The 23,468-nt window shown below is 38.2% G+C and overlaps 3 protein-coding genes across 3 annotated transcripts; 1 reads left to right on the top strand and 2 right to left on the bottom strand.

The window, feature by feature from the left end:
* Positions 1–833: 833 nt before the first annotated feature.
* Positions 834–7,339, bottom strand: ca4c (carbonic anhydrase IV c). The gene is made up of 8 exons (XM_079355924.1): positions 7,229–7,339; positions 4,358–4,405; positions 3,650–3,814; positions 3,391–3,536; positions 2,339–2,431; positions 2,171–2,237; positions 1,878–2,041; positions 834–1,492 (listed from the first exon to the last, which is right to left on the bottom strand). The coding sequence occupies exons 1-8, from the start codon at positions 7,281–7,283 to the stop codon at positions 1,313–1,315; spliced, it is 918 nt and encodes a 305-aa protein (XP_079212050.1). The 5' UTR covers positions 7,284–7,339; the 3' UTR covers positions 834–1,312.
* A 683-nt stretch (positions 7,340–8,022) lies between these two features.
* aldh3a2b (aldehyde dehydrogenase 3 family, member A2b) lies at positions 8,023–17,060 on the bottom strand. The gene is made up of 11 exons (XM_079356055.1): positions 16,929–17,060; positions 15,386–15,548; positions 14,505–14,736; positions 12,988–13,073; positions 12,586–12,794; positions 12,391–12,508; positions 11,130–11,271; positions 10,841–11,007; positions 10,626–10,725; positions 9,845–10,083; positions 8,023–8,889 (listed from the first exon to the last, which is right to left on the bottom strand). The coding sequence occupies exons 2-11, from the start codon at positions 15,545–15,547 to the stop codon at positions 8,875–8,877; spliced, it is 1,470 nt and encodes a 489-aa protein (XP_079212181.1). The 5' UTR covers position 15,548; positions 16,929–17,060; the 3' UTR covers positions 8,023–8,874.
* A 5,082-nt stretch (positions 17,061–22,142) lies between these two features.
* On the top strand, positions 22,143–23,414 carry LOC306832065 (uncharacterized protein). Its single transcript, XM_079356454.1, has 3 exons — positions 22,143–22,219; positions 22,343–22,509; positions 22,623–23,414. Exons 1-3 carry the CDS (start codon positions 22,180–22,182, stop codon positions 23,244–23,246), a joined length of 831 nt encoding a protein of 276 aa, XP_079212580.1. The 5' UTR covers positions 22,143–22,179; the 3' UTR covers positions 23,247–23,414.
* Positions 23,415–23,468: the final 54 nt, after the last annotated feature.

Genomic DNA, 23,468 nt, shown 5'->3' with positions numbered 1-23,468 from the left:
ACACTGAAGTTGGTGCGCTGCAGAAAAACTTTTCAGGGAAGAGAAACCTTGTAAAATGTACAGTTAATTTAACTCAACCATCAACCATTGAGCTGAACACAATGTAATAAAAAGGTTAAAGAATATTAATTTTCTTAAGGTCAAAGTTTTAAAATGTCCACAGAAAATCAGTCTCAAGTTATATGGAAATTAAAATCAATCCGTGGTATTATTCATTATATAAGGCCAACTGTTTCATTCCATATATAGTATCTTCAGAGTCTCGTAAGTTATTCTACATTCGTGTGATGTTATGTATTTGTTGGTCATATCACCATAGTTTGCATTAATTTATGTTGGTTGTTTGCAGAGCATCCTGTTGGGTATTTAAAAGGGTCAAAGATCTCGAATCATTTTCTCGAGATTTTGAGAAATGAATTAGTTACCATGGGAAAACCAGCGCTGTTCTTTTCCCAACATAACGAGGGAGGTACGTTTTTAGACTTCGAGAAATCAACAAAAATGTCTTTTGTTATATCAGGAAAAAGAAGTCAAATAAAATCTATGGACGTATGTCTACTTAAACACCCCCAGCCCATCCAAAATGGACAAAACCTTTTTCTAAACCTCTTATTTTATACTTATTTATGACACCGATATGACTATTAAACAAACATGAAGGGAAAAGCATAGTTTTTGTAACGTCATGATAACATATGGAGAATGTACTCCTCTTGAAAACTAAATCCCATCTCCCAATATGTTGCAGGACAGCAAAACTCCCTTGTCGGCTGATTTCTTTATCGCTGACCTCAACAGGTGGTCTAGAAATGAAACATGATCATAGAGTCGTGTTAACAAGCTGGCAGCTGTGTCAGGCTTTACTTGGGCACCTTGGGCTAAATGCTAACAGCGTGCTGACAAGCTCTCAATGACATGTTTAGAAAATGTGAAAATGTTAACATTTTTACAATTAAGTGTGCTCGCGTGCTAAAATTTGCTGAAGAGCACTAAATACAAAGCAACACTGGTGATAGACATTTTATTATCTTAGGAAGGTTTGGACATCATCAGGAAATTGAGGGAACTTAATGGATTTATCACAGTTTGATGCTAAGGTAACTAACTTCTTTTACAGAGTAATTTCACTTTATGCTTGTCAGAAAACAGCTAAAAGACAACAAACATTTAATTTGCACAATAACATATGTCATTTTGTACAATGAATTACCATGCACATAATTAATAGATTTTTGTTTTATCATGTATAAGTTGCTTTCACACACAGAGTGGAGTTAAACTCTCAGATCAGGTGTTACATGCAGTCAGTGTATCAGACCATTGTCCAGAGCATGACTGAGAAAACACACACACACAGCTGGATCACACTTGTCAGAGCTGCACTCGCACTGGACCTGTACACAACTCTGCCGTCCAGAGGCTGCGTGGGTCTAAAGATGTCTGTCATGGGCTGACCCGTCCAGAACCGACACTGCCGAGTGATTGCATCCAGCTGAAGAGGAGAGTGGAAGAAATAGTGAGTGATTGTACAACTTAAACAGAGCTCAAAGTTTCTGTCATGACTCTTCTTTCTTTACATTTAAACTTAAAAAATGAGCCTGCAACATAAAACCTGTATTCAGAAAAAGTTTCTTTTATCCAATGGGGTTAAAAAAATCACCATATTAAACTTTTTTGTTTTGTCTTTTCTTTTTTTAATTGTGTAAATTACTTAGAGATGCTCAAATGCTTTCAGTGTTGATATCCTCTTTTTCAAAGTCAGTTTGAAAGTTTAAGATAATGATATTTAATAGCAATGTTTTATTCTCTCTTCTTAGAATTCAGAACCAGGAAGTTTTTGTCGTCATCGAGCCAACCCAGAGCCTTCAAACGGTCACCTGTCTGCTGCTGATGGGCAGGGTCGTGTGAAACACTGTCCAGGCCACCGCCTGTTCACACCCTGGAGTTGTCATGGAGCCCACGTAACGGTAATAACTGTGGAGCTCCTTCGCTGATGGGATGATTTCACTGAGTCGAAAGTTTGGGATCACTGTTCTGCTGCCTGAGTACAGGAAGAAGGGAGAGGTGTTTGATTACTGCCAATTATATGCAAAACTTAAAATCTGAACTTATTCTTAAAGGCCCTCAAATATCATATAATTTATGTTATCAATTAAGATAAATATCACACCATTGTTCTGTACGCGGCCCAAAGCAGCTATCACTGCATCCAAATGAGGATGATCATCCGTTTTTTCCTGAGAAGAATAACAGTAGACATAATACCATAAGCCTACGAAAAGATCTTTTTAATGTATGAAAAATAAGTAATGAAGATAAATGATTGTCATTTTTATACCTCAAACAGGAAGGCAAGCAGAGCGATACCGGCCATGTCATGTTCCGCCTCTGCCAGAGAGCCGTATGGCTCTTTGATGTGGACTATATGCAGCTGAAAAACCCCAAAACAGCAGAATATGGTGTAGCAGAAAAACACAAACTCATATAAATCAATATGTCCAAATTGAAAGAAAAGAAACATTCCAAGGCCATCAAAACTTAAATCACACATATCAAAATAATAAACACTTAAGTATTTCAATATTTCCCCACATATATTTATTATTATTATTATTTCAAATAAATAATTCCTTTGGGAAGTGGGAAATCCAAATCATCCAACAGCCTACACAGGCAATTTTGGAATTTTTAAAATAAGGGCAAATAGTAAACTTAAAAAACTGGACTAAAACAATACAGTAGATTTTTCATGAAAAGTTGTTTTTTCATTTAAAATTGAGTCAGATCTGTGGTCAAAAATGTTCTATTAAACTTTGGTTAACTTTCTGTCAGATCCGCAGTCATTGTTTTTCCTAATCTTTATTAATTTACTGCCTCTAGATTGAAGGCAGATTGAACCAATAACATGCATAATTAAAAGGGAAATCATTTTTGTTTTAGACACATAACAGTTATTGTTAGCATTCAGCCACCTGCTTACAATATTAGCTGGGATAAGTGGTCCTACAGTATGTACAGGCTACATAAATCTATTATGTTGCAGCATAACAGTGGCCTCTGTATAGAGTGTATATATTAGCATCATGGTTGTTTTAGGGTTCTTGAGTGTACAGGTCATGTGAAGGACAATGTGCAGTAACAATCTGGAGGAATTCATGCCACGTTTTAAGTTAAACAACACATTTTCTAATCTGTTGATTTACACTTTTCCTTAGCTGGTGTTAAAGTTATCACTTACAACCTATACGACTGGAACACAGTAATACAACATTAAAGTAGCATTTGAGCTTCCCGCCCTGAGCAAGACTTCAGAGGAAAATGGCTGCCATGTGAATATGGTGAATTTCTCAAAACCAAAAACACATACACTGGCTACTATTGCGTACATACTTCCATAGGGAACCTCTCTCCGTCTATGGTGTGCTCTGACCCTGGCCTCCCGTTTCCTCCCCAGTGGAAGTGAAACTGGGCTGCTCTGTAGAGACCAGGCAGAGCTCCTCCTGTCAGTCTAACTGACTGTGGCAGACCAAAATGAGCTAAAAGGAGGAGTTAATACATCATCTTAGAATGAATATAAAACCACAAAAACGAACAAACATCTGGAAAGAAACCACAAAGGAAATATGATATTTAACTAGGCTCTTCTCACCAGAGTGTCCTTTGTTTTCCACTGTGATGTTGATTGTGTTGGTGTGACCGATGAAGTCAAAAGGTGGCAGGGCGCTGTTGACATGCACATTATTGGTGACAATGTTAATAGGTGACTGGCGTAATCCTCCACAGCTTGGAAACTGAGCTGCCCAGCGGCTAGGGTCTAAACAACACAAACAGCAGCAGAAACAATGTCACTTTTCTTATGCTAATTAAGAGTTTGAGGGTCCAAAACCCTTTAGTGTACCTTGGTGGACCAGCTGATACTTTCTATAAGAGTACAGCGTTTACAAGTTTACCCACTGTCTTGTAAAAAGGTGTCGTTTGACATTTATCAATGGTCAGGGTTCTATCAATCACAATTAATGAAAAACTAAGTTGAATTTTTAGTAGCATTGTTTTCCTTTTTTGTGTGTGGGTCCTCAGCTTTTCTATGATACAAGTAAGTTTGGGAACCACATGACTTAAAATATCATTTAAATAATTATTATTACTACTTTAAGAACATGGTTTTCTGTTTTTGAGATCAAAGGAGAGGTTTGTGTTGAGAGGATAAAGCAACAAGTGCTTGTCAGTGTTTACCACAGAGCCCTTTCGGACTCTTACAATGAAGTGATCTTACTAACTAAAAGTTCGTAGCCTATATGTTTTCATTTCTTCTGTATTTTCTCTTCAAATATGTGGCAGTCTACCCGTGTGGTCTTACCTCTGCATGTGTCATCACAGGAGTATTGGCTCTGATAACACCACTGAGCTGCAGAGAGAGAGATGAAAATTCTTATTCAGAGACTTCTCCCCTGTGTCAAACAACAACATGGCTTTTATGAGTTAATAAAACAATATTTATTCCTCTCATTTTTTAATAGTTGGTCCCCTTATAATTGTCCTCTGCAGCTGAACTTTGCACAAACGAGGATAATAACAAGCGAGGATAATTATTAATAGCTTACCAATCATGTCCTTCATCTGCACTTTTTGTGTTCAAAAGTTAAATATTAGTCTTTTAATAGCAATCCTTTAATTTAATGTGTTCTCCAACCTTGGGACAACTGGGATAACATAAATGTCTGGATATAAGTTCCTTAAACTTCTTTTAAAAGAAAATACATCTTTTCAGACTTATGATTTAGGTGATGTTGAACATTGTGCTGCCATAGATTTTCTCATTGTCTCCACATCATAGCTGCTGTTCCGGCTTTTTTGCAAGACATTTTGCAAAATGTTGTTCAGTTAAAAAGAAAATAAATTATGAGCAGTGTAAAGTAAAGTACAGGAACTATATTTTGTGTATCTACCTATTTGTTTTGGAGTTTTTTGTTATGTTGTTTGAGCCTTGGTGGGTGGGATCAGACGAGTTTGTAATACATTTTACATTTGTTGTTTTCTGTGATAATGTTATGCAACAATAAATGTTTGTGTAATAAATGTCTGCTCAGCTGTACTTACTAATTGATTTTTCCTTTTTTTTCTGACTGTCAACGCCAAAAAGCAGAGTCCATTAGCCAATCAGATATTTTATAAATCTGAAGGCCTCAGGCCGATCATACCTGATCAAACCGACAGGCCTGGATATGAGAAAGATGGCAGCCATGATCATAATGCCTTTTAGATCAATGGCCATAAAAGCTTAGTACCATCACTGCCTATTACATAATGAACAGAGAAACTACTCATATTATCAAGCCATCACAAATGTAATTAGTTCAGGTATTTCCTGTCTTCACTGTTGATTCTGATTCATACGTCTAAACACATTTGTAGGTTATATAAAGAGATACTGTATCTACTGATTTTTATTTTATTTTGATTACACTGATTCAGTCACTATAAAGTAAATCGCTGGATAATTAAATAATTATCTAACACTTGATCTGGCCCTGTACTGCTGCATTAAACATGTCCCGCCAACAGGTGCTGATAATTTTACTTAGTTGTGTATTGTGTTGCTGATGTGTGAGAAACTCCAGTGTCTGAATCTGCAGTGGGAATGAAGGGTGCTATAGAGAACCATTTAGCTAATATAGGAAAGAGGATTAGCCCACAATGCCGTTCTGTGAAAGGGGACAACAGTTCTCACCAACTGAGAACAATGCACAGGTGGATGTTGGCTTTGGTCCACCTGGCTTGGACATCTGTGGGCCAAACTGAGCAGGTCGACAAAGTCAAACATAAGACAACCCGCAACAAAATAACCCAAAACTAATATCAGGCAGATAACAGATGAAACCCTGTGGGCGAAACACGTTATTTTGTTTAGTATGTTGCTTAAATAAAAATAAGACATTTTTCAGGCCTCTTGTGTGCGGTGAATCTTTTTTGAAAAATATCAACAGCTTCCTTTCATTCCTTTTTTTGTTGTTTTCTTTTTATATACAATGCTGATAATCACTATAGAAATGTATAGCTTCAAAGGGTTGTGGCCAACAAGTTTTCTAAAAAAAAATTACATTCCTCCTCTTAAGCAGATTGTTCGGCTAACAGCAGTAGCATGTGGTAATGTTAACTCATTTTTAGATCCCAGGCATGAGTCCGCATTTTCAAACTTGTTAAAAAATAAATAAATAAATAAATAGGTGGTTAATAGCATGTTATTAAATAAGATTGACAATGTTAGCTTTATAGTTCTTAAGCTTATGTTATGTTTTTAAATAAAGTCATACATGTAGTTTGACTTTAGATTTGAGGATTTTTGCTAAAATAAAAATGTTTGAGTATTCATGACTTGTGTTTTATAAATGAGGGAATATTACGGGTTGCTGGCATGTGGCTACATGTTAATGTAGCTTATTGAGCCTTACATTGGCTTTTTAGTTATTGCTATTGTATTTTAAAAATGATAGTGTGTAATTAAATGTTCAACAAAATGTAGTATCAATAACTATTAACAGTATTAAGAACAGTTTGAATAATCCAAAATCGTGAGGCAAAATTCCAATTGATCCAAGGGAACTAGGGCAATGCTAACTTCCTGGAGTGCTGACAGGATCCCATCATTTATGCTAAATTGTATTGATTTGTCTGACATGATGGTGCATCATTTGCATAACGTTATAACTCTTCTTGACTCTGTCTTAAGTGGTTCATTTACAACAAACATTATGGTTAACTTTAAAGCAAATTACCTTCTTGAAACTGTTCGAAGATTAAGCAATTTAACAATTGTTGTGTTTTTATGGAAATATCTAAGTCATAAAATGAAGACAAAATATAATACATTTTTACCAGGAGATTTTTCCACTGGCTTTCACTGACATATTTTAAGTTTCATGAGCTAAGTAGATTTATGAGGTAACAAGATTAAAAAAAATGCAGATCCTATCCTATCTTTACTTTTTTATGAAAATAAATGTAAGATGTTTTTCCATATAGAAAACCCTCATCACAACTTGTATGTGCCCAACATTTGTGACCAGTCCATCCAAAACTAATGCATTAACTCACCATATTATATTGTTTTCCTTTTTATATCCAAATTAAAGCATTTTATTTACATTAAGGCAACATTATATATATATGAACATCACCATTAGAACACAAAGTGAAGGTGAAAATAAGGATCAGAAAATGTGTGTACTACCTGTGCATGGTGAGATGAGAGAAAACAGAGTCAGGAGGTAGACAGAAAAATCCATGACCAGCAGAAAGACCAGAGAAAATCCTGATAGAATAATTTCAGCTGCCTTCACATGCTGACTCTGAACAGCATTTGAAGAGTGGGAGGGACACTATCATAGTGATGACAAAGTGTGTGTGTGTGTCTCTCTGTGGGTGTCACAAGAGCGTTTAAAGTCACTCTGCAATAACTGAGTTGTCCTGTTTATGAAGAAAGAAAGACGGACACCTGGTGGCAAAGTCAGACATTGGGTTGTTATTCTGCAGTATACTTAAAAGCCAAAATCTTCTTCCTTCACCAAATTAAAAGCTTCTGGACAAACCTAATGAATGTAGAGTTCATCACAATAGCCTATATAAGATTTTAGTGTATAAGTTTTATCACCACTTACAATATGAACAAATACACAAAATGCTTTTGACTCCAGAGCAGAGTTTAGTGTAAGGTCTCATAAACTGACACGTGTGATGTCATTTGAGTCAGTCTTGGTTTGATAGAATACACATTTGAAATTATACAAATCTGAAGGTGTGGCGTTTGAAAGTCAAGTGACCTCCATAGCACTGCTCATCATTTCATGTTTAGGGGCTACCAACTGGAGGCGGCTTTAACTGCTTTAAACTCACTATTTCCTTTTCCCAGTAGAAAACTGTCTGATGACACTCAAGTGAGGGCTGCATTAAGTAACTCAGTTTTAATGTCCTGCTATTCCTGGTTTACTGCACTATATTGTAACTTGAATAATGACAACACAGCAGACACAGGTAGACATTTATTAGAACATTGATTCCAACATAGAAATATATATAAATTAAGTGAACAATTAATTACGAAGGCCATTTATTCCCCCCCCCCCCCAAAAAAAGCATTTTGTTGTGTTAAAAGATTCAAAAACGTTTTACAAGGCTGCTACAGTTGTTAGAGGCATTTGGTGGTTAAGACACATTAAACACAAACATCCTTCACATGTTTGATTCCGATCTACTAAACATGGGACTCAAAAGTCTCCAACGCGGACTAAGAAACATTTTCTTCATCAAAAAATAAATAAAAACTTGGATGGAAATGATTGAGCCTAAAGCTGAAGAAAATGAAATGGAATGGACAAAAGACTGACTGCAGGTAACCCCTACATAGTAAAAATAGTGTGATAGAATAAACTGCAGGTTAGATAGGTTTAACTTCCTTCATGTACATTTTACTGTAGCTTCGTTACTTCAATTTCTTACTTGTTATTTGTAAATTTAGCATTTTCATCGCAAAATCACAGCATTAGTGTGCATTTCATAATGTATTTAATAAATATTTGTAAGAATGCAAACCTGATCTAACAGGTTCAATTGTAAATTAGTAATGCTGAATAAAATACAAGAGCCATACATTTGAAAAAATCATGAAATCAGATGCTTTCTCCTGTGAGCTACATGAAACTTCTGACACATTTGGGAAATGTTGAACGGACATTTAAGAATTACAGCCACCCAGTGCAGCTCTGATTAAAACAGAAACTTGCTGATTAAAAGATCTGTCATTCATGCTGCTCTTCACCTCTCCCTGGTCCTCAGGGGGGAATAAATGCAAGGCTTGTTTTGGGATGCAGCAGGATGTCTTCAAAGGAAATAATTCTGAAAAAATAAAAAAGATTTAAATTAAAAATATTAAGTTGGTCATATAGTCTTTAAGAAAAAATATGCAATATATCGACTGAATTCAATGTTAGACGGACCTTATTATCAGACATAAAGGAAACATGCTACGTTGAAGTGCTGGCTTCTCTGACAATAACCCAGCAGCTATGTCCTTCTAAGTTTTGGTCAGGAATAATCTGTATTCGTTTTGCCAGCGGTTTGCCAGATGTGAGAACAATCACCATGGCACCTAAAGGTGTTGCAGTGTTAAACACAGGCAAGCGAGCTGGTTAAATATATAACTGATCATCTGTTTGTTTGTAGGAACATTAATTCACAATACCTGGTTGTTATTCATACACTAATTACATTGTATCCCTCTAACATAACACATACTGTAACTGAGATTTATGTGACCAGCTTTTTGTCTTTTTTTGGTTTTGTTTTTGTCTGTTAGTTTTTCATCTGTACTTTATATCCTCTGTATGCCCTTTAAATGTCATATACATCCTTAAAATAAAATAAAAAGATTAAAAACCAGAACCTCCACAACCAGAATTGTGGTAAAACTATGATCAATATTGGAGATGCAGACAGGTTACAACTCATAAAGGCTTCACGGCCTGTAGATGTAGATTTTATGCATGACAGGCAGCAAAGGGCTGGGGTTGAACTCAACCTTGTGATGATTATTGCCTCTGTACATGGGGAGAGTAACATAAATGCTAGGCTATCATGTGCCCCATTCTAGTTCTTCTTCTGATATGACAGGGCCATTTTAAGCCTGCCTTTTTGTTGTCTTTATGACAAAGACAATAAAAATGTACATAACATTATACTTTGGAGGTGCTGGTTGCATAATGGTTAGTGCATGTGGCCCATCTACGAGGCTATCATACTCACAGTGCCGTATACTCAATGCTTTCTGACTCTCTTCGTCTCTGTAACTCACCTGAAGCACAACAGCAGCCACCACAGCAAAGACAGCGAACAGAGCCATCCGCCCCACCCAGCCCAGGTCGACAGTCTTCAGGATGAAGAAGCGAGCCCAGCCCAGTTTCTTGAGTGTGTGAGGTGGGTAACGCATGCTGTTCACCCCTTCCATCTTCAGCTGCTTGATGAGACAACCTCTCAGGTGGCTCAGCTGGTCGAAGCTGAATTTGCCGTGGTAGCAACCCATACCGCTGTTCCCTTTTTTTTTTAAAAAAGCAAAAGATGGTTTGACTATGTAAACATGTATTGGCTTCAAATGTAATGGTCTTTAGTCAACACAGTGAACACAGAGAATATGGTCCCTTAAAATGTTGTGTTCTACATCACCAATTTTAATAAATTTTCAAATCTATTGTTTCATCAAAACAGTTGAAAGCAGGAACTGTGTTTAAAGTTGGATATTCTATGGAAAACTGCTTGTTTTAAAATTGGTGCATAATTTACAACAATTTCCGATTAAAAAATGGGTAGGGGTTGTTGTTGGGGCTAGAAACTCACAAGAAAATATTTACAGAGGTATGAGAATTTTCTCATATAAAGGTCATTTCTCATATAAAGGTCATTTACAATATGACCTCTTCTTCATCAAGTGGAGTTCCCTCTGCTGGCCATCAGAAAGAATGCGGATTGCCTTCACTTTTATTATAGACCCAGACACCCCTCCACACTGTAAGATGGACTATCTTAAAGAGAAGTTCTTGACCTTTTTTTCTTCAAGTGTTGTCCTTGTGTGCACTCACCCACTCCTCCAAAAGGCAGAGAGCTGACAGAAAAGTGTACCAGACAGTCGTTGGCCAGCAGTCCTCCACTGGAGGTCTCGTCTGTCATTCTCTTGATCACCTTTAAAGAGAGAGGGTTTGCGTTATGCCTCTGACTCTGAATAAACATACTGCACACATAAAGGCTCTGCATAACTATTTACTACTGATTGTTTGAAGTAACTATTGTTGGATACCTTGCTGTCTGATGAGAACACATACAGGGCCAGAGGTTTCTCTCCCTTATTAATAACTTTGATTGCCTCGTCCAGGCCGCTGACTGGTAAGATGGGAAGCAGAGGTCCAAATATTTCGTCCTGCATTACCTTCGCCTCTGGCTTCACATCACGCAAGACTGTGGGGGCTAAACACATCACATACACACTATTTACCAAACATGTGTTTCTAGCTGATTCTTGATTTTATGCAACTGTCAAAATATAAACCACGAAAAAGTACTGAATTAGTGACATTCAGATGTTTTACCTATGTAGCAATCTGACTCATCATTATCTCCTCCTACAGCCACAGTGCTATCATCTAACATGGTCAAAATCCTCTTGAAGTGGCGCTGGTTGATAATGCGTCCATAGTCTGCGCAGGTCTTTGGGTTGTCTGTGTAGAACTCCTGCCAGAGAATAAAACATTGTGTCACATGTAGTCTTGTAAAATCCAGCCAAAATACCAAATGATGTGAAGCATACACTTTTTTTTAAAGATTCTTTTAGGATGAATCAAGCTGAAATAAATATTTATGCCTCTTTACGACCTACAAAAACAAACGAGATCATCAGAGAAGTAACTGTGTGATGGTTTACCCTTGCGTTGTCTTTTCCTGTCTTATTTGGTCCCTGTTGTTGTTTCTCTCGTGTGCATCTTTATTCCAAGCATAGTTCTTTAAGTGTTCATATCTTTTTAGTTGGTCTTGTTCCTCCCTTGTGTTGCTTTCTCCCTGTGTTAATCTTTTTTTTCACATTCCTGGCTTAGGTTTTCAGTGTTTCCTGTTTTATTTTGTAGTTTTGACCCTGTTCATCATGTCTCGTGGTACTTCCTCTCTTTTTGTTTTTCCCTCCCTTTTTGATTGCCGGCACCTGTTTCATTAGTCATACCTGTGTCCAATCACCAAAAGTCTATTTAGTGTCTGTGTGCGTTCACGTCCTTGTCTGTTTGTCATGTCAACCTCTCTGTGTGACTACTTGATTTTTTGTTGTTGTCTTACATCCTGATGTTTCCTTGTGACTTTTAGATATTTTCATTCTCCTTTTGGAATTTTAATTTGGATTTTCTATGTACCTGGGAAAAGGTAAGCCTTTGTTTTTCTTTTATGTATGATAAAATCTTTTCATTTAGCTCCACACGTGGGCCTTGTTCTTTGTTTTTGACTGACTGATACAGTTTGACTCTTTCTATACAGCGATTTAAAATTGTTAGGTAATGCTTTGACCACATGGGGAACCATAATAAACACAAACCAAAAGTTCCTCACTGCAGTTTGAAATTAGACTCAACTAAATTAGACACTTTGTCTGTTGTCTTTTGTCAACGTGGGTTTTTTTTGGTAGTTTTTTTTTTAATTTTTTACAATGATTTACATATGAAACTACTTGTATAGAGAATGAGACTTCCTATTCAGGACTTTGTTGTGGCCACTTGGCCAGGTCACCCTTGTGAAAGAAATCTTGATCTCAATGGGTTAATTACCTGGTGAAATTAAAAAATAAACCAAAAAAGTTTTCAAATTTGGTACCTTTATGGCCTTCTTTACTTCATAAATGACCCGGTCCTGTATGCTTGGCTCACACAAGATGTAGTCTGGGGCGATGCAGGTCTGGCCGCAGTTTGTGTACTTTCCCCAGGTAATCCGTCTGCACAGTAATGAAAAGTTAGCAGGTGGATCTCGGGTAGAAGCAGCTGGATGAAAATAATGCATCTGTTGTCTGACCTGCAGGCTATGCTGATGTCACAGTTCTTATCGATGTAGCACGGGCTCTTTCCACCCAGCTCCAGGGTGACAGGTGTAAGGTGTTTGGCGGCAGCCTCCATGATCAGTTTGCCCACCACACAGTTGCCGGTGTAGAAGATGTGATCAAACCTCTGGCGCAGCAGCTCCTGGGTCTCTGCCACTCCTCCATTAACTACAGGGTAAAGCTCCTGACACACAAAACAAACATGTACTTCTCATAAAGCTGAGGTTGGTTTCTAAAGATATGCGTTAAAATAATTGTTTTATTAGATGTACATAACATATTTCTGAGTAACTGTACATTTAAAGGACGAAAGAATTTTTCCTTTTTAATGCGGAGCTTGACACATGAGTAACATGTAAAATGTGAGCCATCCCTACTTTGTCGATGTAAAGAGGCAGCAGTTCCTCCATGACCTTTGCTGTGTGAACACAGACCTCAGAGGGCTTTATCACAGCAGCATTACCTGCACAAAAACAAGATAGAAAATTATGAGACACACATAGCAAAATAGCTCGCATACCATGTAGAAATCTGTATTGGAGGCATTAATCCAATCCAATTACTGGAAACAATGCACAGAAAATCATCCTTTACCTAAAGATACACAGTTCCCTAATGACAGGTGAAGGGTTTGAACTGAATAACCAGTCTACAAGTGCATCAAATTTTAATAAAATGAATCTTTTTTTTTTTAAGTGGCAAATATTAGTGTACACTGTACACTACTGTTTTCTTCACTTTTAATGCATTAGTTGCCTTTGTCAAGTTACTATTTTTTAAGGTTACATCATGCAATAATGTATCTAAACTGTTGAATTGTGTTGAACATGCATGTTTTTATTTGCCTTTCACATATATTTTATATTTATTGATTTTTGTCATGAATTAATAGAATTGAATTGAACAGCCCTGCGAAGCTGATATGACAGCCAGTGTATGATGTGATAGGGCAAAGACTAAAGTCCATGCGGTGCACACGCTTACTGCACGGGCTGCAGCCTGACGGGACTCACTTCATTGAAGTTCTCATTTCTTCTGAATGTCTGAAAAGTTGTTATAAGAGTCTACCTACCTTCATCAGTTGTAGAAGCAATAATATGTGAGAGTATCAAACAGAAGACTCAAGCAAGTAGGTCGGACAATTCGTAGCAACCACAAGCAAACACTCTCCACTCAGGTTGCCGTGCTAAAGTCATTCTGAGCCAAAAACACTTACTGTATTATGAACCTCTATTCAAGTGCAAGACAACATTTAAAGGCCTTAAAGAGAAATGAATTATTCACGGGTTAAGTCATTATCTCAGACCAGAGAGATTCACTCAGTTCAACCTTGTCCTTTGACTTATCGCTGATAGGAATAATGCAGAGTTGAGATGGGTACCTTAACACATGTGACATTCAAATGTAATATATTTTTTGCTTGTATTTACTTCTAATCTCTCTTTTGACTGTAGAGTAGAGTTCACAGAAAGCCCTTTGACCCATTTATTGCAAGGGAGGGAAGTGTTAGGTAATGCTGGGATAAAAGGTAAGTGTTGTGATTATGATCACAAAGCAAGAAAAGCCAAACAGGAGTTTCTGTTGTCCATGTACATTTTTTTTAACATTTCAGAATACACTTATATGAGCTAAGATAGCTCTACGCTGGTGTAGAACAACATTATTCTGTATCTTACTATCATACTAAATTGTGATTCCCTTTAACATAGTTATTTTGAAACTCCTTTATGAGGACAAAGGACACACATCTTGCATCAGCGTTTCAAAATTCAACTGGTGCTGTCTGAGATGACTGTGCGTGAAAACTGAAATATGTTCAGCTCAGGGATACATGACAATCAAACCAGATGAGTCAAATCACACACAAACACACAAAAAAAAACAGTAATAGTACCAGCAGCAATTGCTCCAACGAGCGGCTGGATGGTGACAGCCCAGGGATAGTTCCAGGCCCCGATGATGAGAACCACTCCCAGAGGCTCTGGCTGGATGTAGACGGTATCCGAGATTGTGAGCAGGTTCTTCTCGACGGGCCGAGGAGCTGCCCACTCCTTCAGCTTTCTGATGGCCAGGCTGATCTCCCCCTCAAGACCCAGGGTCTCATACAGCTGGGTCCCCACGTCGCTCTGCTCAAGACAACGATCTTGTTTGAGTTTTGTTTGTAATGTGTTTTCATTTTTCTTTCAAAACCTCATTTTAAAGAACTTTGTCAAGGAAAAGACCTCTATCATTTTCCTTTTTGGTGTGAATTGTCTTATTGTATTCAGTTTTCTAGGTTAATTTAGAATATTTTTTTCCATATCGTGATAATCGTTGGCAAACTAAACTATTGTTGTATTTCATAGATTAAACCATTAAAACCTCTAACTGCAACCCAACGTCTGAACCAACAGACTCAAAAACTGGGGCGAGACCAAAAATATGGAAGTTGTTCTGGTATTTGGAAAGATACCAGAACACTTCTCAAGCACTGCCTGGGGCACTTTGAGCAAGGCACCAAACCCCCACCAGCTCAGGGGGCGCTTCCAGTGGGGCTGCCGCTGCACTCTAAAATCTCTCCATTAATGAATGTCACAGGTCCTGCTTGTGCATGTGTGATTCAGGCCTGTATGTGTGAGAAACATGTCTCTAAAATAACAGAGTGCAAACCAGATTTCCCAACTTGTGGATTAATAAAGTTTATAAAAAAACAAAAAATACCAATTTGTTATCCTGACAGATAGACCCTGGCTCTAAAGCTTTTTGGACCATGAGGAAGAACTACTCATAACTCACCTTATTGAGGTCTTTCTTGACAGCTTCTGAAATCTCTTTCTGTCTGTCAATGAATAACTGCTGTAGTTTCTTCAGCTGGTGAATGCGATACTCTAAAGGTCTGGATCTGCCTGTTTGAAAGGCTTTTCTGGCTCGAGCCACTGCCTGCTGCTCCCGAGACATCCTGGGAAAAGAAAATCAAGTTTTAACTTAAAACAGCACAGACGAGTCACTCAAAACTGAAAGTATGTACAGTGCTGAGGGTTTTGTACTTCACTCATAAGACAACACTACTTCAGGAGTCTTAGAAGGACAAAGTGAGTCTTGAACTCCACTACAACTTTAACACTAACTTTTACAGAAGAAAAAAAGAACAAAACAATTTTTTAGATATCAAATAATGCAGATTAATGTAATTTTTAAATCAGCCTCCCATGCCAGTGGAAATACAGAAATGATGCTTCCACAAGGCAATACCAAACAATTATTGATTTTTCTATCTATAATTTTCTGCAATTTCCATTTTGCCAACACATTGGAGTATGTTGAAAGATCTTGAGCCCAAAATTTGATTTGTCATCATTCAAACTTCTTCAAAAGGACAACTAAGGATTCCCCCTTTTTATTTCTATTTCCACAAATCTGCCTGCTATTTAATATTTGAATGGGTAATCCAGGCACATATCCAGTTTATTACATTTTAAGGCTGGAAAGAAGTGGGACAGACTCAAAGAGAGGAGATGATCCAATGATTGGTTTTGTTCATAACAAATGTCCATGTTATATATGAAATACTTGCTGGTCATCTTTATTGACAGATCAATAAGTTGACATTGGCCTTGCAGCCTGCTGTTTGATTATTAAGTTCACAAACATAAAGGACTTTGAATTCATTTCTAGAGGCTGGAGCAGACAGTCAGGCTGGAGCTGTCACAGAAAGAAAAGCTGTCATTAAACAAAAACATTTCTCTTCTTAATGTGGACTTCACAATGCTATTTCAATAACTTTGTTGAACAAACTTAGTGTGTTGTTGTAAGCTACATTTGTTCTTCCTTTCCTCACATTTTCTGAGCACATCTTCCACTGTTACAAAACTATGTTAATTAGTGTCGCAGTTTCATTGAACGACCTGCCATATGTCAACATTTTGTCTTAGCATCTCTTTGTTTATCGAAAACAGTGAATGTTATAGCAATGACACAAGAAACCACTCTGATCACAACAATAGTGGGTCAGAGTTGAAGGTACAGTGATCACAAACATGACTATGGCTTACTCTCATGTCTAACCAATCGCATCCGGGAACGTTAGATCCTCCTTCGTAATACACAATTATGACATCGTAAGTCAACATTAACCACTGCATTTTGCATTCATTCACTTATCTTAGTTAAACTGTTATTGATATATTCACATAATCCAAAAAGTTTTATGTGGCCATAGGCTACATCTATTATTCTCTTCGTTTCGCGACCTCTCTATAGTTCCGTCTGTCCTCCGTAATAAAAACAAACAGGATCAAACTAAACGAGAAACGCTGCACGGTCGCTTTTTAATGCCTACCTGAGCTGTTTGGGTTGTATTAAGTTTCTTGAGAAATACCCTCGGTGTTAATGGTGAGACAGCCTGTGGAAAAGGAGCTGAATAACAGTTTATGACATGATGACGGACAGAAAACTACCCCTTCCCCGCTAGGTCCCACCCCCACAGGGGGCAGGACTAACTGCCTCTGATACCACCATGGCTGCTTCATGGATGCTGATTCTTTGAGTCAAACAAATGACAAACAGAACATTTGTAAACTTTGTTATGAAATGTCAAGAAATTAGGTCAATATATTAACAAATAATAACCCATTATAATAACCTATTGTAGTTACCTTGGCAGTAACAAAGACATCAGCTTAAACTATTTTTTTTTGTGTGTGTAGGCCTTTGGGTATTGTAGCATAGGCCGAAGTCTGTTATTTTCATCTTAACATTTAGTTTTAAGTAGGTTTAGGCTATGATAGCCTTTTAAAATCTAGATTTAAGATTAATGTTAAAATTAAAAGTGGCAGACCAGGTTTGGGTGACACTCTTGTTTAAATTAGGGCCACTCATGATCATAAGACAACAAAGCTGTCATTTGTAAAATAGGCTGACAGACTTGTGGTGAAATGGGTATCCCCTTTATTCTTCTAAATAGTTTTTACAGTAAATTTTGAACCAGTCAAGAAACACTTACACATTATGCCAACCAACCCCGTCCTGGTTTTTACAGTGCATTTATTTTCCCTTTATTTTATTTGTTTACTGTTTTTTTTTAATCTTCAACACAATACAGTATTTAGGGCTATTGTAACAATCAATATATAATATATCACCTTGAATCAAATAAAATGAAAAAGCAATTAGTGTATTAAACTATGAAGCAACAACAGCAGTGCATGTTGTACAGATTGTTATATAAATCTTGTTTGCAATGCTAGGCATGCATTTCTGAACTTCTTTAAAAAGAAACTATAGTCTATAGAAGTAAGGAGACAGCCTAAAAAATAGCCGACATAATACAGTATGTCCTAGATTTTCATTGTGAGTAAGTGAATGAGTTAGTGCTAAACATGTGACTGAGTAATGTGTGTGACAACCAGGCCCACCTGGCCTCTTGACAAAGGTTTTATGCTTGATACACACACCTTTAGCTAGCTAGCTGAAATATGCTCAAAAAAATATTTACTTCCACTAGGACAAAGTTTGATTGATGAATGACTAATCACCTTGAAACAATACAAAAACATTTGGTAGCTCAGTCCTTAGGGACTTGGTTTGGGAACCGGAGGGTCGTCCGTTCAAGTCCTGATAAGGACCAAAAATATGGAAGTTGGTCTGGTAGCTGGAGAGGTGCCAGAGCACCTCCAAGGTAAATGGTAAATGGACTTGAGCTTGTATAGCGCTTTGCTAGTCTTCCGACTACTCAAAGTGCTTTTACACCGCAGATCACACCTACCATTCACACCCATTCCCACTGATGGCTGGTTATATGCCCATTTAGTAACTAATTCCATTCACGCCACATTCATACGCCCCAGACGCAGCAGGAGGAGCAATTTGGGGGTAAGTGTCTTGCCCAAGGACACATCAGACATGTTGCTCGCAGGAGCTGGGGATCGAACCCTCGACCTTCCGATTGAAGGACGACGACTCTACCAACTGAGCCACAGCCACCCTGGGCGCCCATGAGCAAGGCACCGAACCCCCACCATCTTAGGGGGTGCTTCCTGTATGGCTTCCATCGCACTCTGACATTTCTCCATTAATGCACGTCCTGCTTGTGCCTGTGTGTGCAAGAAGCAGCTCTCTAAAACAACAGAGTGCAAACAACCAGAATTCCCCCCTCTGGGATTAATAAAGTATATACAATAAAAAATATATATAAAATCTACATGATAACTAATTCCACCCCATTAACCTAACAATTTTATGTTTCTAGATAGAAACGAGCGTGACATCATGCCCAATATGATGGAGGCTATAACATGAGGAAACTGTAATAAGCACTATGACAACTCTGAACCACTATAGAGTTAAGCAGAAGAAAAAAACATTGTTACTGCATGTTAGTTTGCAGTAAAAAAGTATAAAGATTTGGGCTGCAAATCAAGGGAATGTTAAAACTGAAGATATAACACAAACTATATACTGTAAGTCTGTTTAGAGAAGAAGTGAGTATAAGTTAAACTCAGTCAGAACTCTTTGACATGTAACTCTGTGAAACTTGGACTCTCCCTGGAGGCTCTATATGTTTTCTGTATAAGTAGTAGCCTATATTTAATAAAAAATTGAGGCCATTAACCTTAATTTGCCACCTCAATCACTTTTAGCTCAGGGCTTCTGTTCTCTTTGGTTGTTCAATCCAAAGTCAATTTGAAGTCATGCAGGCCTGCTGGATCACAGTGCTGTTAATTGTGCTGAGGGAATACTTGAGCTTTTGTCTTCAGCATTCTCTATAAGCCATAAAATCGGTTTATTTTATACTGTAGTGGAATCATCCCTGTTGCCTCTCCTTCTTTTTCTTCATAGACCTCTTTAATGTACAGCCAAGTTGGGATCACACTCTGCTTCTATTTATCAGTTCCATAAAGGTTTCACAGTGTGGTACAGGGTTAAGGAGTTACCCTCTCTCTTCAGCCAAGCAGCACATGGTTAGTCCCAGCGTTTCTCAAGCTGACAGGAAATGTGGACAGAGCTTGCACATCAAACAGCAGGCGGGGGAATGCTGTTTGTGTATTGTGAAGGAAGAAGCGAGGCTGTAGGTGAGGGAGAAGGGGACGCGGCGTCATTCACACCTGAGTGTCAAGGCAGATTTTTGTATCCAGGAGTGTGGACACAGGATCAGAGCTTCTATGTGTACACACCTGAGAAGTGTAAACTGTAGCATTCAGATACAGAGAGAGGGACAGTCTGTATATTGTTGGATTTTATGGCAATCGCTGTAATACTATCAAGGGCTGGTCACAAAATAATGGACAGATTAAAGACTGTCTGAAATGAAAGGAGGAACCAGTTCCTATAATATGCATAAAGGTTTCAATGTAAAGTAACCACAACCATGGCCAAATAGCTTCATTGCATTTGCCTAAAGTTGCATTTCTTGACTGCATGAGACAATGTTTTGTGTGTTAATATTGTCCAAGTCTCTAAATTTTACAGGAGCAAAAGAGTACGAAAAATATTCCCTCTCAGTCCATAATCTCGCACAGGTGTTCATTTCTGTCTGGATCTGGTGATTGTTAAGTACATGCCATATTTCACAGATCACAGTTATAGCCTGTCTATCCTTCTTGGAAGGCATCTACTTTTTGTTTTCCTATCATCTCATTTGTTGTCATCTTTAAATCTGTCAACTTTTGTTATATTCAATATGCATCTCTTATACAGTTAAACGCTTGTGCACTGAATCAGCATGGATGTTCACAAGTTAGATATTAAATGCTTTTATATAGCAAAGGTTCTCTCACGCATGTTATCTTTTACAGAGAAATTTCGGAAATCTTTTGTTGCTGAACTGAATAAAAGGAACGCAAGCTTCTGTAAAAAAAATCTTTAAAAACTAGAAAGGTCTAGAATGGCCTATATTATTTAGCAGATGACTAAAGCAAATATCAATTAAAATAATTAGAATGCAAGTCCAAAATAGAAGCGATGTTAAGCCGTAAGTACGTAAATCAGACGTCATCCCAGTCGTGTTGTAGTATAAAACTTTGAACGTGTCATGGTTTAGTACTGCCCCCTAGTGGCTTCTTTCCATAACTAACTCTCTTGTGCAACCTGGCAAACACAGATTCACAATCTTCAAAGATATAGAAAGAATGAACGTCAAAATGTGTTGGCTAAATACAAAAAAAAAACATCAACTAATTATTTATTTTAGGCATTTCGATGTGTTAAACTTGGCCCACTGATATGGTCATATACCACAAATAAGCCAAGGCATTTCACGCTTGAGGTAAAGTGAAAATAGGCCTGTTACTATAGTCAAATAAACTATGATAGAACTGCCAGTTTGTATGACTGAACAGTGTTAGAGCTCAGGGCATGTCCCTGGCAACATGTGACTCGGTTTCTACGGCTCATCTGGGTATCGATACACTTCATGCTGTCTTAATTTAGGCTAAGTCATGTGACAACAGTTTGGGCTATGATCGTATAATGGCCCATTTGTCAATGGCTCTAAGAGTGGATGTTGAATACTACACTTCTACTTTGAGTTAATCATCGAAGTTAATGTGCCATCCAAAATCATTTTTCACCTACATCATGTGCACAGGATTACCTAACAATAATGTCAACAATGTGTTTAAAATAACAATACTTTGGAATTAAAGAAAAGAACCTAGCCTATAACTTGCAATTTTTATTATTATTATTTTTTTAACTTCCAGCCAGCCTTATTTTCAAATTGAATTTTAAAATTGCCCCATACACTGCGAGTCTGGCACTGGTCTGAGAACTGGCTGTGCATTGGACTGCGCTTTATCCGGTGTTTTGATGTTTCAAACGTTGGAAACAAAACAGACCAGGAAGCAGGAGAAGTAGCCTGATTTGTCACCTTGACACATTATAGTTGACTGAAGCCCCACACTCCTGCAGCTTCTTCAATACACTTTCACCATCCAAACACACTCACCAGGAGGCCGTGAGCTGTTGAGGAGAGGAGGATGCGTCACAGACTGACATATAAGAAATGTGTGAGTACACCTTTTTGTTACAACCTTGCGTAACCGAAGCCACTGGATTAGGTATAAAAACTGTTTTTTTAATCCAAATCACATGCGTCAGGCCACCAGGCCACTGTATATTTGAACAAAGGGTCTAAAGTAGGTTAAATTGCATTCCTCTATTGAAAATAAAATAAATAAATATATATATACATACACACACATACACATGGCAGGACAAGCTCTGTCTAGAGGCTGAATGGCCACATTAATGGGTCATTGGGGATCAAACACAACTATTAGCCGTCCAGCCGTCAATAGGTGTGTTCCATATCAAAGGCACGCGTTTCTAAGGCTCGACAATATCCACTGAGTTGTGCACAAAGGAGGGGTGAAGGGGGGGGTCATTTTGTAACAGTCAAGCAAACTATAAAGTCCTCGTCCTATCCTTGGAGTTCACCAGAATCCAGTCGATTCTCTATGAGGAACATCTTCTCCGCCTGCTTTGTGTTTCAACAGAGGATGGCATACGGTATGGATTTCAATGGAGGTAGCGTCTCTGAGATGAGCGCTTTTTTCTCAGGACAATACTGGAACCCTTCTTGTAGCTTGGATATGAACAGCAATGATGATTACGCACAGGACTCCAGCAAAGGTGAGTGATTGGATAATATTGTGTGGTCAGCATTTTTGATTGCTACAGCAAAACTCTTATTTTTAAATCCAGGACAGAAAAATGTAATAGGCTAACTAATGATTGTTTTCTCTATCCATTCAGGGCATCACAGAACGCACTCTGACCCCAGTCGTCGCCGGAAGCGCACTACATTCAGCAAGGCGCAGCTGAGCGAGCTGGAGAGGGCTTTCTCTGTCACACAGTACCCGGACATTAAAATGAAGGAATATCTTGCCTCAATAACTGGGCTTCCAGAGTCTAAAATTCAGGTAGGCTATAATACATGGTTCATAGACTTTAAATTTAACACATCTAATAAAATGTGAATATTTCTACAGAAATAACCAACATTACTTATTATTTTACCACTTATTTTCAACAGGTCTGGTTTCAAAATCGACGCGCACGCCATTTCAAGAGCAAGAAACCAAACAAGGAGGTCCCCAAACCCTCCACAGACTACCCTCATCCCCACTTCTCCAGCATCATTCCCAGTCCCCCTCACCCCCAGTGGGTGCCTTGCTTCTCTCCTACAGCCAGTTTACCATCACCACCAGGCTACCCTGCTCCAAGTTTACCCGAGTCCAGTAGGCTCTCATCCATCTGGGAGAATCAGGCAATGTCCCTGCCTGCACCTAAACCTTCCCCCCCGGCCCGTGCCGGTCCAGCTACCTTCTCTCCGTTTTGTGTCACAGGATTGGACCAAGAACATTACTGCCATGATGCGTTCACGGACAGTGAACTAACTTCTTGGGCTCTAACGGAGGACTTTGAGGCTTTTCTTAGAGACACACGGCGACCCCTATTTGAAGGTACTCGCTGCGCTGCAGTAAGACCGTCTGGGTCAAATCAGAGCCTCCAGAGTCAGCTGGACCAGCAGAGTATGTCCAGTGAAAACGACGAGTCTTTGGATGACCTCTCCGATTTGTGCTTTCAGGACATGGGCGACTTCAGTTTTTTGAATTTGGACATTTCTGAGGCTATGATCGAATATCTTCTGGGTTGAACGACAAAAGGGAATGCCGTTTTTGGAGAACATTAAGACATTTAAAAAAAAGAAAACCGAGCTATTTTAGTATTTATTATTGAGCAGAAAGCCTTTTTAAAAAAGAGGACTTTCTCATATGAAATTGTAAGAAAAGAAGTATGTTGTTATAGTTATATATGCACTGCAGAGTATAAAATGCGTCTAAAAAAATAAAAATAAAAACTATTGAAACGTCCTACT

The sequence above is a fragment of the Symphodus melops genome, assembly GCF_947650265.1.
Source record: "Symphodus melops genome assembly, chromosome: 11".
NCBI lineage: Eukaryota > Metazoa > Chordata > Actinopteri > Labriformes > Labridae > Symphodus > Symphodus melops.
This window is presented reverse-complemented; position numbering and strand designations above follow the sequence as displayed.